The sequence below is a fragment of the Pongo pygmaeus genome, chromosome 8, assembly GCF_028885625.2.
Source record: "Pongo pygmaeus isolate AG05252 chromosome 8, NHGRI_mPonPyg2-v2.0_pri, whole genome shotgun sequence".
Taxonomy (NCBI): Eukaryota; Metazoa; Chordata; class Mammalia; order Primates; family Hominidae; genus Pongo; species Pongo pygmaeus.
The window spans coordinates 15,950,804-15,973,405 of NC_072381.2; the positions used below are offsets into that span (position 1 = coordinate 15,950,804).

General features: G+C 42.0%; 1 protein-coding gene across 4 annotated transcripts in view; it reads right to left on the reverse strand.

Annotated features, from left to right (window-relative positions):
• MINDY3 (MINDY lysine 48 deubiquitinase 3) overlaps positions 1-22,602 on the reverse strand; it is a 94,242-nt gene that overhangs the window by 63,938 nt on the left and 7,702 nt on the right. For 2 of the 4 annotated variants that reach the window (XR_010127395.1, XM_054435296.2), the window contains exons 2-6: positions 12,583-12,662; positions 8,015-8,075; positions 6,210-6,383; positions 3,008-3,059; positions 1,982-2,096 (exon numbers count right to left, since the gene is read on the reverse strand). Coding sequence is in view for 3 of the 4 variants with exons in the window: in XM_054435296.2 (XP_054291271.1) it covers positions 1,982-2,096; positions 3,008-3,059; positions 6,210-6,383; positions 8,015-8,075; positions 12,583-12,662 (482 nt within the window). In the remaining variant the exon portion in view is untranslated. Of the gene's footprint in view, positions 1-1,981; positions 2,097-2,320; positions 3,060-6,209; positions 6,384-8,014; positions 8,076-12,582; positions 12,663-22,602 lie in introns of those variants that run through there. The other 2 variants (XM_054435300.2, XM_054435299.2) reach the window with 2 other exon arrangements.

The following is a 22,602-nucleotide window of genomic DNA, read 5'->3' on the forward strand; positions in this document are numbered from 1 at the left end:
GGCACTCAACTCCCAAAAGTTCTAGATACTGGATAAGTACAAGAAGACCTACTTATTGTAACCTCATCAATTCCAGAAGGACAAAGATAAACTGCCATTCATTGTTTATTCACTTAACTTTAGCCATTGTTTCTATCATATTAAAGGTCATTTCTAAGAATTAAATAGATGATTAATTAACAACCAAGATTTTTAATGAATGACTAAATCCTGCAGGGGGAAACAAAGAAGCATGAGCTCTTGCATGTACCATCCTCGTAAACAATACAAATCAGGCAATGATAATGTCAAGATGAATACTATCAACAAGTGACACAATCACTACTGAGAAAGGGGATATCATTTTAAAGACCAGGTCAAGGAAGGACAACTTGCATGATAATTTATTGGCTGTAAAGAAGAAACAGAGGAGGTATCAAACGTTTTGAGCATAAGAAAGTTGGAGAATACTGAACGGTCAAGAAAAGCTTATAAGAAACCAATCATCTTAGATACCACCATCACTGCTACTCCCAACATCTACATAACTAAGCACTTTGGGTTCTCTTATTTATTTCTATTTAATAATCCAAATAGGTATTTATTTACATTTCTAAATATACTCCCTTTCTTTTCCATTCCATGACCTGTCTTAGTTTAGGCTTCTCTTATTTCAATACCCAATTTTCTAGTTTTCCTGACTCTAGTCTTATATTATAAACACCAACTCCATCCATCACAACTCCTATCCCAATTTAAGATATCTTTTATCAACAAAAAGATCTTGTCGCTTCCTTGTTCAAACTTTTTACTGTGTTCCAATTCTGAGCAGATGAAACCTACTCTTTGTACAGTGTACATAGAAAGGCCTTCATATTCTAAGTCTTTTCTTACATACGTGCCCAGTCTCATCTTCCACAATTGCCTCTCTGGTGTCTTATGCTACAGTAAGGCTCAACTACTTAGCGCTCCCCAAACCTGCATTATACCCTCTATCCCTTACACTTTTATACTTGCAGTGCCCACTGCTGGAAAAAATTTCCTCCAGCTTTTCCATATAGAAAACTTGCCCTCATGCATCAAGGTCCTGTCTCTGGCCAATGGTCCCTACCAGAAACAGTATGCCCTTGATTCCATCTAACAGGTTCAGACAGAAGACCAAACGCCAAAACACACTGCCATAATGGAATTATTAATGCCATTAAGGCCATTTTTTTTTACAATGCTAAATAGATACCACTAAAAATGCATCTCATATTATTAATACAGACATAGTCCCTAGCATAGAGTCAATCAATGCTCAAAAAACATTTGTCAAATAAAAGAAGTTTGATTTCAGACATGATAGATCTAATAGCATAGTCAACTGAGACTAACACGTTACTAGAGCTATAAGACTGGTATTTGGGGAAAAAGAGTAGGACTAGAAGGGGACATATTGGAACTATTAAATAGCTATATAAAGGTAACCTGAGCAAATGAAATATCCATAAAAGGCATACTGGATCCAGGGAAGAAAATTTCTGGACTATAAAAATTTAGAGGAGGAGAGAAAAGAGCAGGAGGTAACAGGTAAAGAAGGAAACGAAGCTATCAAAGAAAACAAAACAAAGAATCGTGAGACATTATACAAAGAAAACTCACACAGTGATTTTTCAAAAACAAAATCAAGAAATGGAATCAAGGTGAAAAACAGCTTCCAGAAGGGGTTAAGGGGTCAAGTGCTACACGGAAGGATCAAAGGAAACACAATTTGGAAGAACTGACAGCATTTCACAACCAGAACATGATTGATAATCTCTGTAGTCCAAAAGAGCAGAGGTGAAACTGCTTAAGCAACGAGTGAGTGCTGAGGAAACAGAAATTAGCTCATTTTCAGCGTAAAAGATTTTTATTCTAAGAATTTAAAAACACCATCAGGAATAAAATTACTCATCACAGCAGGAAAAACAGCACTAAACAACATTAATCAAAGGCAGAAAAATAATCTTCTTGAACACACCTTTGTCAGTAATACAGAATACAGAAAAAGCAATACTCCAAATTTATTTCCCCACATTGAATACTGGTCCAAGACAGCATCTTTTAATTCCGGTAAACTTCTGAACGATCTTTTTCTGGGGGAAAAAAAGAATTAAGTATTGGTATCATGATGAGATTAACTACATTCATAAAAGGGAAAATTTTTAAATTTTCTTATACATTAAAACATATACATACAAACAGGAAACTTTTGGGACGTTTCTAAATTTTTCAAATACAAATTTAGCCACTAAAACCAAAAGCTATTTCTGACAACTATCACTATATATGATATGCATCATTAAGAAAGAACACCTACTTGGCAGGGAACCTCTTCATCTCTTAGGTGAACTGTCTGGCATCAGTAAATTCTTCAATAATATACAGTTATTTAAAGAATAGAGTGGCCTTCTTGTAAGAGGGGGTAAACACAAAGAAAACTTCACTTTTTAAATCCTAGAAATTACTTAACAAATATCTGAATGCCAAAGATAACTTACACATTTGTGGCTTCTTTTAAAAGAAATTAATGTTACATTTTAAACCAAATGCCACCCGTAATTCTATCAACAGCCATCTTTACCTTTTACTTCGTAATAAAAACTTTAAATGCTCTAACAAAAATATCGGCATTCTTAATAAAAGGTATAGAAAACAGATACTGGCAAGTAAGAAATAATTCTAATATTTATCCTACTAGAAATCTTTATATTTGTTCAGGACGCAGAAACATTAAGCTAAAATGATTTTTTTCATTGTAATGATGAAAAAGCTTTTTAATGTTTTTAAAAAGCGTATTTGGATAGTTAATTAAGGACTCAGCATAGTTTATACATTACAAACTATTTTAATTTAAAGGCAAATTAATCCTGAAGCAATGGATTTAAAATTTATGTTTAAGTAGCGCATTTCTATGTAAAACTAAGAACCTTTCCACAGTATCAACAGACTTAAAGTGGCAATGTGTCCACAGAGTAAGTATTTTAAATGTTCCAATGTTACTTACTGAATTAATGCATGAAATCGCTCAAAGCCAAGCTCTTCGACAGCCAAGGCAGCTATACATAAAAGACACTTTTCAGCACTACACATGGCAAATAAATGACACAAGATACACACAGCAGGCTGTAAATACTTTCAAGCAATCAAAACTTTCCCTATTTCCTTACTCCCTTAAAATTCTCAGTTTATTTTCAACTTTATTATAACATGAATTTATATTTCAACATCTTTGTTATCATGAATATTACTAAAATGGATATAATACTGAGAATGTAGAAGGGTGATTAAATAACATTTCAATTCAGCTATGCTAGGGCAGTTTATAAAGTATGAAAAATTACTGATAATCAGTGCCTCACATATCATAATGTGTCCTGCACTTTTAAATAATCTTTCAGATTATATAAATCCAAGTAATATCATCAGAGCTAACCTTCCTTTTTATAATACAAAATCTTTAGGTTTAAGGCTTAATTATTAAACAAACATGTATAAAAAGGCATAACACTTTCAAACTACACAGGTTCAATGACAGCTTTAAGTTTGTTTCCTCATTTATTTGTATAACTGTTAAAAAGTTTTCAGTAACTTATTTAAATTATGTTTATTAATCAAAGGAAATCGAAGAAAGTATTTTAATCAGAGGTAATGTTTATTGAGCACTTTACTAAGTGCCAGGCCCTTTTCTAAATGCCCTACATGTCTTACCTCATTTAATCCTCATATAAACCCTCTTAGCTCCATTTTACAGAAGAGGAACCTGAGGCACACAGAAAAATCCTCTCAAGAGTACATAGGATTAAACAGCAGAGATGAGACTTGAGCCCAGATAGTCTTGGCTCCAGGGAGTTATTTACCACAATGAATAACTTCACATACATTTTATAAAGCAAATCTTACCACTATCAAATATAAATTCTCACTGGTGAGTTAAGAAAATTGATTCATTATGAAGTCAAAATTTTAAATTTTTATTTACAATTTAAAATGTCACATTATGCTAGCTTTCCAAAGCCTAGTTGTAAGTGTTTCATATTTCGTTTTAAAATCTTTAGCAGTCCAAATGGATTAAGTTATTTCTTGGTTTATGTGGGAAACAAACTGAAATTGAACCTGAGTATTCACTACTGCGAACAACTGTGCATTACCAACAAGCCAAAACTATACACACCACATAAGCCAATGAAATTAATGTTTGTAGAGAAAGTAATGTTAACAAGAGGGGAAAACACTTTACATTAAAACTTTCAGAAAATGAAAATTCTACCTAATCTTTTCCAAATTATACTACTTGTTCTGCAACGTTAGATTATCTAAATAGTTTTACTGGGTATAATACAAGAGTAGACATAAAGATAATAATTTAGAGAAAAGAGGCAAGCAAAATAAAACGCTTAGCAGGCAGGGATGGTGAAAAAATATAAAACACAAGAAAAAGAACATAGCTGGGAATAAAGGAAAGAACAGGTAAAATAGATTGTTACATGGAATAAAAATTGTAATATAAATACAGTTCATTTGTCACTAAGGTAAATTCTCAAATTTTCAGTTAACAAAGTATTTCAAATGTATACATTATTAAAAAAATTTAAAATATGGTTTACTTCATGGCAACTTTTAAAATGAGATACAAAGTAAACTGGAAAAATTACTAAAATGTTTTCTAGAGGGTAATTCAATATAATATGCCCATCTAAATTAGTTACTGAAGTACCAAGCGGAATGCATTATAAGGCCCTTTAACCTACAGCAATGTGGCCTATCACTACAGAACTGCATAGCATATTTCATAGAACGCACTCAGTATACTATTAAGATACTAATGGAAACTTATATAAAAAGATCTTACTATTTTCTCACACATCAATATACAGACTGGCTTTAAGCACATAATCTTTAAAATACCTTTTCAAAAGATCAACAATTCCTCTTTCAAAATTTTAATATCCTAAATGAAACTATTAAGTGTGCAAACATCCACACAGTAAAACCTGGAGAATATGTTAAAACCAATCTTAATGACACTTTGGACTACCATCCTTGTGACTGTTTTCCACTTGTTGTCTTCAAATGTCATTATAAACTCTAAAATGTGTTAAGTTCTTTTTGAAAGGCCATGTTTCAAAGGCTTCAAAAGGAAGCGTCATTCAGCTGTTTAAATGTTCAAAATTATTCCTTGCGAATGTACTACTATTAGAATTTGCCAGGCTTAAGGCATTTTAACTGCAGAGGTAGGAGAAAAAAGACACTGACAACACAGACACATTTTAGTCCAGGGAGGCAACAGCACCTTATAGATAATACTATATGGAAAGCAAAATGTGTATCCCATACAATTGAAATGTACTTTCAGGTACGTAATCTCTTTACAAAAGCTTTCCACAGGGATGATAGTTAATGTGATGCTCTGTGGGTAGAATAAGTCACTTATTTAATAAGCACTTGGGACTACCAATTATCAAAAACCATCAACTAGCAAGATTATTCCTGAAAAGCAAATCAGAAAAGCAACTCTTAACTAGCTTCCATACCACTAGCTGTCTCCATTTCACACTGGCAGCTTTTGGGTCAATTACCTAAGAATTTTCAAAAGTTAAAAACCACAGAATATATAATTTTTATGAACAATGAGAAGAGCCATTATTTAACTTAAACAGCTATTATTTAACTTATCTTCAATCAAGGTATGAAAAACTTAAGGCATAATTAAAATTGCCTTAAAATAATCTATATGTATAAAAATATCCAAATAATTCAGAAGGAAAAGAAACAGCTTGCAATGAAGAGAAATGTCCCCATCTTTGCTCTGGGAAGCAAGTAAAGATAAATTTATGAAATCTTTTGATGTCAAAAAAAATCTGCTTTTACAATACCAAAGCAAAACATTAAGGCATCTGAAACTGAAGCGTATCATTATTTCTAAATAAGAGTTCTAAAGCTCAAAAGAGATTATTATCAAGCAGAAGTTAACCAGAACACTTTTAAAAGTTTAAGAGATGCATTTTTTTTTGCAAAAACGTAGTATCTTCTAGTAGTTAAAATAAATGAAATGGAAATAAAAAATCTTAAGGCTCAGTAATTAAGCTCAAGCTAGAAAAGAATACATGTTATGAAAATTTAAAGTAATTTTTTCTTCAAAATATTCAATAGATTCATTAAAACAAAGGAACAAGAAAAAAACTTCAGGAAATAAAAATATATCTTACAAGAATGTTCCACTTGGCAACTAGACTCTGCAGGACTCCCAGAAATACTAGCAGTTTCCTCAGTTGTCTTTTCTCTTAGCCATGAAACCAAGCAGTATGATCCAGAGTGGTCACAACAAGCACTTTCTAAAATGTCACACAAGGTATGACAAAGGAGTTCCTTCTGCTCTTCCTCTAAAAATAACCAAAGCATAAGTTATAATGGTTTCCTCTGGAAAAACAAATTCTGTCATGAGTAACAATAGTAAGAATGGGTTAATGATGAAAATCAAGCATTTTAAAAATGGGGGAAAAATCTCTAAACAGATTTTAAATTATGTCTTAGAAAAACAATGCGTTTGTGGATTAAAATATCACCACTTTAAATAAAGCCATCCAAATAAAACCATCAAGTAGAAAAAGAATACGGAAAAATGCAGAATTAAACATTATGAAAGATCATAATCTGACACTGATCATCACTTTCTTAAACCTTTAGCAACTGTAGCATTTAAGCCATGAGGTTTCCTTTACTGCAGAACTGAGCACAACGTAAAGGTCTGTTGAAATGTCTATTTTTTTCCCCTCACATATGAATTAGTCTAACGTCTTTGATCACCCTGTCCCAAAGGGATAAGAATAATGAGATAAGATACCGTCAGCACATATGTTACCACAATCCATTACATCAGCAGAAGCCAGTGGTTAGAACACAGATTTGAGCATTAGAATTTTACAGAAAATAGCGCAAATGCTCAGACCATCTCTTTGTGAACCTTAGCCACACTCTCTTTTCAAGCAGTATTACTCTCAAGAAGTAGTATTACTTTCTGAAACTTTCAAAAATTTTATGATACAAGGAGGTTTCTGTCTCTCCTAATGGATTAACAGTTCTTTAACTGCAGGAACTAACCTGTTCACTTTATAATCACCACAGCATTTATGACACCTATGACAATGCTTTACAAATATTTTATCAAAGTGAATATAGTTCTGTGTAAGAAACAGTATAAATTTTATTAATAGTTCATTTCAAAAATAGTATCTCAAATAGTTTCTTCTCTACTAAAATTTGTTTTGTATTTCACCTATTAATTTAAAACTTATGGAAGTGATCCCTTAACTCTTAAATTCAAAATCATTAGTAGATTCTACAGTCATGGTTTGGAATGTAAGCTGTTACATCCTTAGATACAAAACTGGGATTGTAATATGTCCTACCTTCTTCCAGAAGTTATTGTGAGGTTCACAGGAAATTGTGTAAGTGAAGGAAAGATCTTTGTAAACTGTCACGTGGAATGCAAATTCTTGTTATTATAAGGTGGCACCACACATCTCTCTGGGTACAGAAGCTCATGTTACAGAAGCTACGACAGCTTCATTTGCAATTTCATCCAAAATTATTTGCAGTATTTGCATTGTGTAAAGCATTACACTAAAACATGCAGGAATATAATGATAATTCTGAGGTCTTGCCCACAGCTAAATAAGACCCAAAAAAAAAAAAAAAAAAAAAAGACTATTCTTTATGCTGCCACCTAACAGTTCTAGGAAATGCACCATGTTTTAGCAAGAGGCCAAAGGTTTTTCCCTTAGTTATACCATCATGTCTTATAACCCCTGGTTAGAAAACCAAATTTGGAAATATGGAGTCACTGTTTATGAAACTTTCAAAAACATTTTAAAAGGAAACCTCAGGAAAAAAAATTCCCACTGATACTTACTTTTCTCAGATAATCTTAATTAAACTATTGCCAATGAATGCTGCATAGATCATCTCTTAAAACAGAGGAGGAAGCGAAAGTTTTAAAAGACAGCTATCATACCTGAACAATCCCGCCAAGAAGACTTCTCAGAAGAAAACAGGAGCTTCTTCAAAAGAAATGCCTTTACACAATTAAAGCAATAATTAGTGAAATGCATTATAACCATACATCATATCATTCTTCAATTTTAAAGTGGGGAAAAAAATGTGTACTCCCTTTCTAATCTTTTGACTAGTTCTGTAAAGATGTCAAATGGGTTCCCCTCACATTTGACAGGAACTGTGCAGTTATTTATTCAGAGTATACTGCTATAAACTTGATTCTAGATTAGTAAAATTATTCTTCTTCCACAATACATATTTTCTGACAAGCAGAAGAACTAACTCACATAAGAGAATAACTGAAAAGCACACAAACTTACTGCTCTATTCACAAAGTGAAAGCCCCGTAGAACAGGAACAAGTCTACATTTCATTTAGATTCCCTCAGGTAAAAGAAATCTAAATATAAAAGTGGTTCTGTTCCCTTAGTCTTCATCTGTGACACAAGAATAACACTATTAGAGTCATCACTTTACTATCAGGAGCTCAAGTTTAACTCAAAAAGCTACAAGATTCAGAAGAAAAGACAAATGGATTTCTAAACTTCCCCTTAAGCGAGTCAACGATGTTACATTGGTTATTTGATAAAAAGCTGCACAGTCAAGTGTTGACTTCTCAAAGTGTAGTTCAAAGGTAGCTATATCCCAGTCACCTGACTTGTTTAAACTGCAGTTTCTTGGACTCCACCTATTCTATCTGAATCTCTAGAGGGCAGGTCCAAGAAAAACAGGTTCCAATAATGACTTTTCCTCACCTGTGTTTGAAAGTATTAGTGTACGGATTAGGAAGACTGCTTCTTATCAGGCAAACTTAGGTTTGAATCCTGGCTCCACTATTACTAACTAAAAATAACTACAAACTTTAAAAGGTTGCAGTGAGGATTATATGAGAAAATCTATGTAATGCACTTAGCACAGTACCTGGCACCAATAAACAATTCAAGGTATTACAACAAAAAACTAAGTAATATTCCATTTACATAGGCATAAAGTCTACAAATACAGTAATCAAGTGCTTCTAATTTTCCCCAAAACGGCAACAACCATCAAGTGGAACAGTATAACTACATCACAACATTTTAGAAGTGAGATGGGGATATTCATTATTTCACCACCAATACAACTACTGTTAGCATTTTGACATGCTTCCTTCTCATCTTTTTTAATACCTAGTTTTAATTTTATTACAAGTGAAAAATCATAATGGGTATATGAATGTATTTTCTGTTTTTCTACAGAATTCGTAAGTATAATTCTTAACCACTACTTGTCTATCAAGCTATTTATCAAAGTTCACTTATTATCTAAATTACATTATTGTGCATTAGGTTGCTTGCAATTTTTTTGCTACTTTAATATATAAACTCCTTCTTAAACACAACTTTTTCCATATTAAATATTTCTTTAGAAAAGACTCACAGAAACACAACTATTGCATCAGAATCTGCATTGTCATGGTTCCAATTATAATTTAAAATTCATACCCACAAATTTGTACTATATAGCAGTGTATGAGTGTGCCAGCATCGTCCCACCCTTACATGCACTGGCAATTATAATTTCATTTTTAAAGATGAGAAAAAGTAAGAAATAGAACCTAGTTAGTTTTATTTTTACTTTCCCGGCTTCCTAGTGAGGGTGAGCATCCTGATTATTTGGCTGTAAAGCATCATTCCACCTGTTACAACTGCACATCTATGCCCATTTCACCCCCGAATCTTAGCGTTTTTCTAATTAACTTCTACAAGTTATTTATATAAGAAAGACAATATCCCTTTATTGCTAATATTTACTGCAAATATTTCTTAGTTTGGAAGTCACTGTTTTTCTTAGAGTGTTCATGATACATTAAGTTTCTTATGGTTAAATATTATTCCAAGAATACATTTGATATATGGTACAAAATGACCTAAACTTCTCTTCCGCTCAAAGTGCTAACAAGTCATATCGATGGGATTTATGAAAGTTTATTTTATTTCACCAGATCTTAGCTCCTTCTTTATTCCTGGTGTGATAAATTCCTGGTAAATTGTTACAGGTAATGAGGTATATGATTGTTTTATCTATTTGGTTCCATTATTTTGCCTATTCTTCTTACACAGTATCATGCTCTAATTTTTATACTCTAAAAACATTTTAATATATGTACTTGTTCACTTCTGGTCTCCTTAATAACTTAGTTTTGACTTTTACACTGAAATATTAATACAAACAAAATTCTTTACAAAGTTTACGTGACTCTTTTTTTTTCCTTTTTAGAAATGGGATCTCGCTCTATTGCCCAGGTCGGAGGGCAGTGGCATGATTATAGCTCACTGCAGCCCTGAACTCCTGAGCTCAAAGACCCTCCCCTTCTAGCCTCCGGAGTAGCTAGGACTATAGGTGTGCACTACTACACACAGCTAATTTTTTCAATTTTTTTTTTTTTTTTGAGAGCAGGGGATCTCACTATGTTGCCCAGCCTGGTTTTGAACTCCTGGCCTTAGGCAATCCTCCTCCCTCAGCCTCCCAAAGTGCTGGGATTACAGGTGTGAGCCACTGTGCCTGGCCTATGTGATTTTTTTTTTTTTTTTTTTTTTTTTTGAGACAGAGTTTCACTCTTTCACCCAGGTTGGAGCGCAGTGGCGTGATCTCGGCTCACTGCAACCTCCGCCTTCTGGTTTCAAGTGATTCTCCTGCATCAGCCTCCCAAGTAGCTGGGATTACAGCTGCCTGTCACCACACCCGGCTAATTTATGTATTTTTAGTAGAGATGGGGTTTCACCACATTGGCCAGGCTGGTCTCAAACTCCTGATCTCAGGTGATCTACCCGCCTCGGCCTCCCAAAGTGCTGGGATTACAGGCATGAGCCACCATGCACAGCCGTGATTCTTAAACTTAATTACTACCTCAAAGGTATAAAAAAGTAGGTTCAGGATTTTGAATATAACCATCATTGCATAGCACCCCAATTGCAAAAATAACTACCACTACTGAAATATACTGTATTTTATAAAACAGGAAACTCCTATGGTATACCCTCCATTTAACTATACTCATGCACTTGCAACAAAAACCTTGCTATTACTGACCAAGAGGGGCAGTATTTACATCATCTAATTTACATATGGACATAACAAGCAATCTTCAAATTCAGGTAACATTCCTACTGGCAACCAAAAGTTGTTTCAGTTACTCAGTACAACAGCTATAATGATTAATTTGTAGTTAAATTTCATTCTTCACATTCCATAATTCCAAGGCAAGATTCAGACATTCAAATTTTTCATTTTAAAAAAAATTCTCCTAATGCAAAAAAAAAAATCAACTTAAAAAAATAATGATCTATAAAAGATATTTTGGAATCAACCATAATGTTTTTTCCTCTACAGAAATATATTTTTAATAATGTAAGTATATAGAGCCTAAGTTCTGAGAAACAAATTTACTTTGTAGCCAACAGTTTAGGAATGCATTCTCTTTTTTTTTGAGACAGAGTCTTGCTCTGTCGCCCAGGCTGGAGTGCAGTGGCGTGGTCTCAGCTCATTTGAACATCCACCTCCTGGGTTCACGCCATTCTCCTGCCTCCACGCCATTCTCCTGCCTCAGCCTCCCAAGTAGCTGGGACTACAGGTGCCCACCATCACGCCCAGCTAATTTTTGGTATTTTTAGTAGAGACTGGGTTTCACCGTGTGAGCAGGGATGGTCTTGATCTCCTGACCATGTGATCCGCCCGCCTTGGCCTCCCAAAGTGGTAGGATTACAGGCATGAGCCACCGCGCCCGGCCAGAATGCATTCTTTATACCCAATGAATAATAAATGCCACATTAAATATATATTTTCAAAACACAATGTTTAAAACATAAACAATAAATTAGCTGTATTTTTTATAACAGTTCTTTTATAACAGTTCTAAAGTTACACTGTCATTCACAGACATCATCAGTATTACCATAAACTGAGAATTCAATTCTTGGTTTTAACAATTAAGTGTCAGCCTTTGAAATTCAAACAATGTAACACACCAAGATTCCAAATCAAATAAAGACATTCCGATAAACCCTATGTTTTGTGCAAAGAAAAAACCTTTTTGGTTTTTCAAATTGTTTGAAATCAGTTGTTACAAATTTTATTCAGAAAAGCCAAAGCTATAGTATAAAATAGCGTAAGCTGCCAACTTATTTCAAATTTGAAAAAGTTATAGGCCATAAAAATATGAAATCATCTTCAACTTTAGAAAATAACTTTTACAGACTGAACAAATGAAAATAGTACAATTACAGTCAAGAAACTTCCTAATTTTCTGAAAGTCAGGGAACGCCTATTATTTTTCCTTGAAAACAAAGATAGTCAAAAGGCTACTATTGTACAACTCATCGATATTCTGAATTCATTTTTATTTTGGATATTGTAATTTACATGAGCAAAGTTAAGAGTTAATTGATCATGTGTCATAATCACTATATGGAGTACAAACATTAGAAAACAACAAATATGAAACGTTTCAACATGTCCCTCTAAGGAGTCGGTAAAGGATCTATGTTACCTGAACAGGTGCAATAACAGCACAGGGGCCACCTTCAAACTGTTCTAATGCAGATCCCTCTGATTCACTAAACACAAACCCTAAAAATGAAAGCAAGTAGGAAAGATTAAAAATATAATTCAAGTAGCAGCTAAAAGAATCTTTCATGTACTTTGCTTTGAGAATGATCACTTATCACAACAGCAAAATACTTTCAAGTCATGAGGTGTGGATCAAGGAAACTTTTGAAAAAAAAAAAACTATAGAACCTATCCGCTCCCACTCCCAAATGCACATAAGAGTACATATACTCACACAATTTTGCACCCAGGAACTCCTTTAGGAGGATAAAGTACGGACTTTAGTAAAATGACACTGAATCTGACTTTTCATCTAAGGGGACTAGATACTCTACTAAATTCAGACAATTTTTAGAACTCTGTAAATACCATATCATTCTATCATTTCAATCTTTCAGTCACATTCTATAAGCTAAAGATTAAATGGTACTGGCTGGGCACGGTGGCTCACACCTGTAATCCCAGCACTTTGGGAGGCAGAGGTGGGTGGATCAAGAGGTCAGGAGATCGAGACCATCCTGGCTAACACGATGAAACACCATCTCTACTAAAAATACAAAAAATTAGCCAGGCATGGTGGCGGGCGCCTGTAGTCCCAGCTACTCGGGAGGCTGAGGCCAGAGAATGGCATGAACCTGGGAGGTGGAGCTTTCAGTGAGCTGAGATCGTGCCACTGCACTCCAGCCTGGGCCACAGAGTGAGACTTCATCTCAAAAAAAAAAATTAAAATGCCATTGTAGACAGTACATGTGTTTATATTGGCTCTACCTTAATTTAAATATTACCCAACCAGCACTGACTGATAGCAGCTAGTGGAAGTTCTTCAGAGGGCCCTGGGTCAGAAGTTAGGAGAACCCAGTGACCATCTGGATAACCTTGTGAAGATCATTTCACCTGCTTGGGCCTCAGTGTTCTCATTAAAATAATCAATCCCAATTCCAAAATGCTAAGAATCTATAAATTCCATTAATTGTTACTATTCAGACATTCAGCCAAATCAGTTCAGGTTAATGAACATCTGATATTATGCCAATCATCTGGGATATATGCCAATCATCTAGGATATATGCCTGGATGACACAGTCTCTGGTCTGGAGGAGCCACTAGTCCAGGTGAAGAGAGACATATGAACAGATAATTACTAAAATAAAGGAATAAACTAATGTTGTAAGAGAAGAATGCAGAGTATTGTGGATACAGAAAGGCATGCTCTATTCTATCATAACTTCCAGGCTCATCTTGAACAGCAATTTGCCAGAGAGGCAAAGGTGAATGAATGGAATTCAACTAAAGAAAATACCTTAATTAAAGCAAAAAGGTTTTCCAAGAGGACGTAATGTTTATAAATCAGAGAAAATTTAACGTAGCTAAAGGGTGGTATGGGGGTAGGATGGAGGTGCCAGCAAATAGGCAGCAGGAAAGATGACAACTGGTTAATATTGCAAAGGGCCAAAGAACCAGGACTTAACCAGCAGAGATCTTTCAGTAAAACAGTAATATCATCTTACTGTTTTTTTTTTCTTTTTCCTTTTTTAAAGGAAGAGAATCAGGAAGAAGTTGTTTCAACATCCCTATAGAGATGATGCTGATGTAATGAAAGCAACATTACTGTGGAGAAGAGAAACTATATTCAAATAATATTTCTGAGGTAAAAATAAAATTTATTTACTATGTGTTAAGTGGGGCAAAGGCTTGGTACAAAAAATATTACAGCTGTTTCTGAAGTTTCTAGTTTGAGACACCAGGTGAGAGCAATGGAGAAGGTGCCAAAGGGGGTGCCATTCCATCCCATCTCCTCTCTTTATCTTCAATCTCTTCCAGGAAGCATATAAACATTTATCTAACATACTAAAACAAAACAAAACCTTAAGATTCCACCAAAAACTCCAATCAGCACTCCATCACTCTTGTCCTCCCAAAGCCCAGCTAGTCATCTATATATACCCTGTTTCAATTTTCTTACCTCACAATTTACTTAACCCTCACTAATATCATTTTCGACCCATGAGTGAATGTTGCGGGAAGTCGGGATCCCGAACGGAGGGACCTGCTGAAGCTGTGACAGAAGAACATAAATTGTGAAGATTTCATGGACATTTATTAGTTCCCTAAATTAATACTTTTATAATTTCTTATGCCTGTCTTTACTGCAATCTCTGAACATAAATTGTGAAGATTTCATCGACATTTATCACTTCCCCAGTCAATACTCTTATAATTTCCTATGCCTGTCTTTAATCTCTTAATCTCATCATCTTCGTAAGCTGAGGATGTATGTCACCTCAGGATCCTGTGATGACTGCGTTATCTGCACAGATTGTTTTTAGAGCATGTGTGTTTGAACAATATGAAATCTGGGCATCCAAAAGGAACAGGATGGCTGCAATGTTCAGGGAACAAGGGAGATAACCATTAGGTCTGACTGCCTAGGAGCTGGGCAGAACAGTCATATTTCTCTTCTTGCAAAAGCGAATAGGAGAAATATCGCTGAATTCTTTTTCTCAGCAAGGAACAGCCCTGAGAAAGAGAATGCATTCTCAGGGGGAGGTCTCTAAAATGGCTGCTCTGGGAGTGTCTATCTTACAAGGTTGTAGATAAGGGATGAAATAAGCCCCAGTCTCCTGTAGCGCCCCCAGGCTTATTAGGATTAGGAAATTCCTGCCTAGTAAATTTTAGTCAGACCGGTTGTCTGCTCTCAAACCCTGTCTCCTGATAAGATGTTATCAATGACAATGCGTGCCCAGTAGGACATGAAACTTCATCAGCAATTCTAATTTTGCCCTGGTCCTGTGATCTCGCTCTGCCCCCATTTGCCTTGTGATATTTTATTGCCCTTAAAGCGTGTGATCTCTGTGACCCACACCCTATTCGTACAACCCCTCCCCTTTGAAAACCGCTAATAAAAGTTTGCTGGTTTTGTGGCTCAGGGGGCATCATGAAACCTGCTGACATGTGATGTCTCCTCCAGACGCCCAGCTTTAAAATTTCTCTCTTTTGTACTCTGTCCCTTTGTTTCTCAGACCGGCCAACACTTAGGGAAAATACAAAAGAACCTACATTGAAATACTGGGGGCTGGTTCCCCCGATAAGTGAACCAAACTCATTCTCACCCAAGTTCATCAGTCATCAGTACAGGCTAGTTCCCAAATCTTATCTTATTTAACCTCCCAAAGAATCAATCTGAAATGCTGACCACAAACCTGCGAAACTTTTGTCCCTTGGCTTTTTGTTCCAGGTTTTGCTTTTCTAGTTCTTCTGTCTCCATGATCACTGCTTTTAAGTGCTAATGTTCCCCAGGTCTTGGTTTTAGGATCTACACTCCTTTCATTCTACGTATTTTTCCTGAGTAATCTCATCTACTCCCAGACATTCCATTACTGGTTATAACCACGTAATTCCCAAATATAGCCCAGATTAAGACTCCAGACATAGACAGAGTCTAAGTCCCTTAACATGGTCCTGTACTATCTGGCTTCTGCCTGCATCTCCCTCTTCACCCTTTGCCATTCTCCCTTTTGGACTCTGGGCACATTTTCTTTCAGGTCCTGAGATATTTCATTTTCTCTATGTCTCTTACCCCTTGTAAATGTTTCTTCTGCTTAATACACCTGCTAACCATTTGTCTGGAAAACTCAAACTTATCTATAGGTTTCACCCTAAGATAAGGTCTGCCTGCTTCAAGGCTTCAAAACGCATCTTTATCGTGTTCATTTCCATCCCATCTCCAGTCCACCTTATAGTTCAAACTGCTATAATCTTTGACCTTAAATACTGTCAAGAGTTTCCAACCACGTTTCCCTATTCCTTCCTCCCTCCTGTCCAGTCCCCAACTATTCACCATACAGTTGCCAGAAGAATATTTTAGAAATGGAAATCAGATTTTGACACAGCCTGCTTAAAACATTTCAATGGCTTCTCACTGCAATTAAAATAAACCCAAACTTTTTGTGGTCTAGAAGACACTGTATGATCCATCAATCCAGCTGACTCTGTTTACATTTACAGTCATTATCTACTGTGACCTTAGGTCCTCAGAACATCCCAGAAACTTTACCTGTAGCCTCAATGCTCACTGTTCTCTCTACATGAAAATTCTCTTTCCTCTACTCTCCATATAGATAAATCCTTATTTTTCAGGTCTCAGTTTAGGTGTTAATTCCTCATAGGGATATTTCCTTATAAACCTAAGTAGTCTCTCCTGTCATCCCCCAGCACAACCAGTACTTATCATAATCTGTAGTTATTGTTTGTTTACTTGTTAATCATCTGCCTTGCCTGACCGGTGTCGTATCTATGTTACTGGTCACTGTTTTCCCACAGTAATGTTGACATCATACTGTGGCTATTGCTCAACTAATGCTTGTTGACATTTTGGCACGGAAGATAATGGCAGTGTTTGTTTCTAGGAATACCAAGTTCAGTCTCAAAAATGTGAGATAACCATTTGGCAACTTGTAGAAATCGGAGATATAAGTGTGTAGTTCAGCGCAGGACTTAGGATTAGAGGCAGCAATTTCAATCATCTTAAACATGTCAGTTAAAGTGAATGAGAACTTGCAGAACAAAAATAATGAAGTTGGGAACTTTAGAAAGTGAGCAGAGGCTGAGTCAGCAAAGGAGACTGATAAACATGAGGATAAGAGAAAAGCACATTAACTGAGCTCCTAGAAAGGAAAAATCAGAAGCAAAGAGTAGTCAACTATTACAAATGCTGCTGAATAAAGATATAAATTAAAAAACTAGATTAATCATGTCATTGGGAATACTAAAAATATAAATTTACAGCACTGGGGAGGGTAGCCAAATTTTAAAAGGTTGAAGTGTAACTCGAATTAGAAAAAGAAAGAGTAAAACCAAACTACAGTTGGCCATCCATATCCATAGGTTTGGCGACCACAGATTCAACCAAACACAAATGGAAAATATTTGAGGGTGGGAAAAAAAGGATGGTTGGGTCTGTGCTAAACATGTACAGACTTTCTTCTTCATATCATTCCCTAAACAATACAATGTAACAACTATTTACATAGCATTTACAGTGTGTTAGGTATCGTAAGTAATCTAGAGATGATTTAAAGTGCAGGGGAAGTTGTGTGTAGGTTATATGCAAATACTGCAGAGCGTCTGTGGATTTTGGTATCTGCAGGGTGATCCTTGAACCCACTACCCCTTGGACACCAACAGACAACTATATTTAAGTTTGGCAGAAGGGAAAAAAGAATGATAGCTTGAAGAGTAGTTGGATAAAGAATTATTAATTGTGTCAACTGAAGGGCATGACTTAGAAAAGGTAAAGAATGATTATATGGAAAAGAGGAAGTTTAAGGTCTCCAAGTCCTGAAAAACAGCTGAGAAAGACTTTTAAAGGTGGTCCACAGATAACCCCGGAAGTCCTAGAGACCTTTCAGGGGGCCCACTGGAAGTTACAATTATTTACATGATAAAACTAAGACATGATTTGCCCCTTTCGCTGTGTTGACATTCACAGTGATGGTAAAAAAGCTATGGTGTATTACATTTCTGGTTCCTTAGCACACATCAAGACAGTAACATCAAGCTGTCCTAGTGGTCACTGTCCTAAAAAACACCCCCATGCCCTCACACAACTACAGAGTCAATTTAAGAACACACTTACTGCTGCAGTCAAAATTACGAATTTTATTATATCTTTATCTTGAATACAATGTCCTTTTAAAAATATATTCTGTGCCCTCCCCCTCCCCCTCCCCTCCCCCTCCCCCTCCCTCCCCTTTCTTCGGTCTCCCTCTCCTTCTTTTTTCGGTCTCCCGCTGTTATCGAAGCTGGACTGTACTGCCATGATCTCGGCTCGCTGCAACCTCCCTGCCTTGGGCTCCTGTGACTCTCCTGCCTCGGCCTGCCGAGTGCCTGGGATTGCAGGCGCGTGCCGCCACGCCTGAATGGTTTTTGTATTTTTGGTGGAGATGGGGTTTCACCGTGTTGACCGGGCTGGTCTCCAGCTCCTGGCCTCGAGTGATCTGCCTGCCTTGGCCTCCCGAGGTGCTGGGATTGCAGACGGAGTCTCGCTAACTCAATGCTCAATGGTGCTCAGGCTGGAGTGCAGCGGTGTGATCTCGGCTCGCTGCAACCTCCACCTACCAGCCTCCTGCCTTGGCCTCTTAAAGTGCTAAGATTACAGCCTCTGCCCCGCCGCCACCCGTCTAGGAAGTGAGGAGCATCTCTGCCTGGCCGCCCATCGTCTGGGATGTGAGGAGCCCCTCTGCCCAGCCGCCCTATATGGGAAGTGAGGAGCGCCTCTGCCCGGCCGCCCATCGTCTGGGATGTGAGGAGCGCCTCTGCCCGGCTGCCACCCCGTCTGGGAGGAAGTGAGGAGCGCCTCTGCCCAGCTGCCCCGTCTGGGAGATGAGGAGCACCTCTGCCCAGCCGCCCCGTCTGGGAGGTGAGGAGCGCCTCTGCCTGGCCGCCACCCCGTCTGGGAGGAAGTGAGGAGCGCCTCTGCCCGGTTGCCCCATCTGGGAAGTGAGGAGCGCCTCTGCCTGGCCGCCACCCCATCTGGGAAGAGAGGAGCGCCTCTGCCCGGCTGCCACCCCATATGGGAAGTGAGGAGCGCCTCTGCCCAGCCGCCCCTTCTGGGAGGTGAGGAGCGCCTCTGCCCAGCCGCCCCGTCTGGGAGGTGAGGAGTGCCTCTGCCCGGCCGCCCCGTCTGGGAGGTGAGGAGCGCCTCTGCCTGGCCGCCACCCTGTCTGGGAGGAAGTGAGGAGCACCTCTGCCCAGCTGCCCCATCTGGGAAGTGAGGAGCGCCTCTGCCCGGCTGCCACCCCCTATGGGAAGTGAGGAGTGCCTCTGCCCGGCCGCCCCGTCTGGGAGGTGAGGAGCGCCTCTGCCTGGCCGCCACCCCGTCTGGGAGGAAGTGAGGAGCACCTCTGCCCAGCTGCCCCATCTGGGAAGTGAGGAGCGCCTCTGCCCGGCTGCCACCCCCTATGGGAAGTGAGGAGCGACTCTGCCCGGCCGCCCACTCTGGGAGGTGAGGAGCGCCTCTCCCTGGCCACTCCGTCTGGGAAGGGAGGAGCGCCTCTGCCCGGCCACCCCGTCTGGGAGGTGAGGAGCGCCTCTGCCCGGCCGCCACCCCGTCTGGGAGGAAGTGAGGAGCACCTCTGCCCGGCCGCCCCGTCTGGGAAGTGAGGAGCGCCTCTGCCCGGCCGCCACCCCGTCTGGGAGGAAGTGAGGAGCGCCTCTGCCCGGCTGCCCCATCTGGGAAGTGAGGAGCGCCTCTGCCCGGCCGCCACCCCGTATGGGAAGTGAGGAGCACCTCTGCCCGGCCGCCCCGTCTGGGAGGTGAGGAGCGCCTCTGCCTGGCCGCCACCCCGTCTGGGAGGAAGTGAGGAGCGCCTCTGCCCAGTTGCCCCATCTGGGAAGTGAGGAGCGCCTCTGCCTGGCCGCCACCCCATCTGGGAAGAGAGGAGCGCCTCTGCCCGGCTGCCACCCCATATGGGAAGTGAGGAGCGCCTCTGCCCAGCCGCCCCTTCTGGGAGGTGAGGAGCGCCTCTGCCCAGCCGCCCCGTCTGGGAGGTGAGGAGCGCCTCTGCCCGGCCGCCCCGTCTGGGAAGTGAGGAGCGCCTCTGCCTGGCCGCCACCCCGTCTGGGAGGAAGTGAGGAGCACCTCTGCCCAGCTGCCCCATCTGGGAAGTGAGGAGCGCCTCTGCCCCGCTGCCACCCCCTATGGGAAGTGAGGAGCGCCTCTGCCCAGCCGCCCACTCTGGGAGGTGAGGAGCGCCTCTCCCTGGCCACTCCGTCTGGGAAGGGAGGAGCGCCTCTGCCCGGCCACCCCGTCTGGGAGGTGAGGAGCGCCTCTGCCCGGCCGCCACCCCGTCTGGGAGGAAGTGAGGAGCACCTCCGCCCGGCCGCCCCATCTGGGAAGTGAGGAGCGCCTCTGCCCGGCCGCCACCCCGTCTGGGAGGAAGTGAGGAGCGCCTCTGCCCGGCTGCCCCATCTGGGAAGTGAGGAGCGCCTCTGCCCGGCTGCCACCCCGTCTGGGAGGTGAGGAGCGCCTCTGCCTGGCCGCCACCCCGTCTGGGAGGAAGTGAGGAGCGCCTCTGCCCGGCTGCCCCATCTGGGAAGTGAGGAGCGCCTCTGCCTGGCCGCCACCCCATCTGGGAAGAGAGGAGCGCCTCTGCCCGGCTGCCACCCCATATGGGAAGTGAGGAGCGCCTCTGCCCAGCCGCCCCTTCTGGGAGGTGAGGAGCGCCTCTGCCCAGCCGCCCCGTCTGGGAGGTGAGGAGTGCCTCTGCCCGGCCGCCCCGTCTGGGAGGTGAGGAGCGCCTCTGCCTGGCCGCCACCCCGTCTGGGAGGAAGTGAGGAGCACCTCTGCCCAGCTGCCCCATCTGGGAAGTGAGGAGCGCCTCTGCCTGGCTGCCACCCCCTATGGGAAGTAAGGAGCGCCTCTGCCCGGCCGCCCCGTCTGGGAGGTGAGGAGCGCCTCTGCCTGGCCGCCACCCCGTCTGGGAGGAAGTGAGGAGCACCTCTGCCCAGCTGCTCCATCTGGGAAGTGAGGAGCGCCTCTGCCCAGCTGCCACCCCCTATGGGAAGTGAGGAGCGCCTCTGCCCGGCCGCCCACTCTGGGAGGTGAGGAGCGCCTCTCCCTGGCCACTCCGTCTGGGAAGGGAGGAGCGCCTCTGCCCGGCCACCCCGTCTGGGAGGTGAGGAGCGCCTCTGCCCGGCCGCCACCCCGTCTGGGAGGAAGTGAGGAGCACCTCTGCCCGGCCGCCCCGTCTGGGAAGTGAGGAGCGCCTCTGCCCGGCCGCCACCCCGTCTGGGAGGAAGTGAGGAGCGCCTCTGCCCGGCTGCCACCCCGTATGGGAAGTGAGGAGCGCCTCTGCCCGGCCGCCCCGTCTGGGAGGTGAGGAGTGCCTCTGCCTGGCCACCCCGTCTGGGAAGTGAGGAGCGCCTCTGCCCGGCCACCCCGTCTGGGAAGTGAGGAGCGCCTCTGCCTGGCCGCCACCCCGTCTGGGAGGAAGTGAGGAGCGCCTCTGCCCGGCCGCCCCGTCTGGGAGGTGAGGAGTGCCTCTGCCCGGCTGCCACCCCGTCTGGGAGGAAGTGAGGAGCACTTATGCCCGGCTGCCCCGTCTGGGAGATGAGGAGCACCTCTGCCCGGCCGCCCCGTCTGGGAGGTGAGGAGCGCCTCTGCCCGGCCGTCACCCCGTCTGGGAGGAAGTGAGGAGCACCTCTGCCCGGCTGCCCTGTCTGGGAGATGAGGAGCACCTCTGCCCGGCTGCCCCGTCTGGGAGATGAGGAGCACCTCTGCCCGGCCGCCCCGTCTGGGAGATGAGGAGCACCTCTGCCCGGCCGCCCCGTCTGGGAGGTGAGGAGCGCCTCTGCCTGGCCGCCACCCCGTCTGGGAGGAAGTGAGGAGCGCCTCTGCCCGGCTGCCCCGTCTGGGAAGTGAGGAGCGCCTCTGCCCGGCCGCCACCCCATATGGGAAGTGAGGAGCGCCTCTGCCTGGCCACTCCGTCTGGGAGGTGAGGAGCGCCTCTGCCCGGCCGCCCCGTCTGGGAGGTGAGGAGCGCCTCTGCCCGGCCGCCCCGTCTGGGAGGTGAGGAGTGCCTCTGCCCGGCCGTCACCCCGTCTGGGAGGAAGTGAGGAGCACCTCTGCCCGGCTGCCCCGTCTGGGAGATGAGGAGCACCTCTGCCCGGCCGCCCCGTCTGGGAGGTGAGGAGTGCCTCTGCCCGGCCGCCACCCCGTCTGGGAGGAAGTGAGGAGCACCTCTGCCCGGCCGCCCCCTCTGGGAAGTGAGGAGCGCCTCTGCCTGGCCGCCACCCCGTCTGGGAGGAAGTGAGGAGCGCCTCTGCCTGGCTGCCCCATCTGGGAAGGGAGGAGCGCCTCTGCCCGGCCGCCACACTGTCTGGGAAGTGAGGAGCGCCTCTGCCCGGCCGCCCAGTCTGGGAAGTGAGGAGCGCCTCTGCCCGGCCGCCCCGTCTGGGAGGT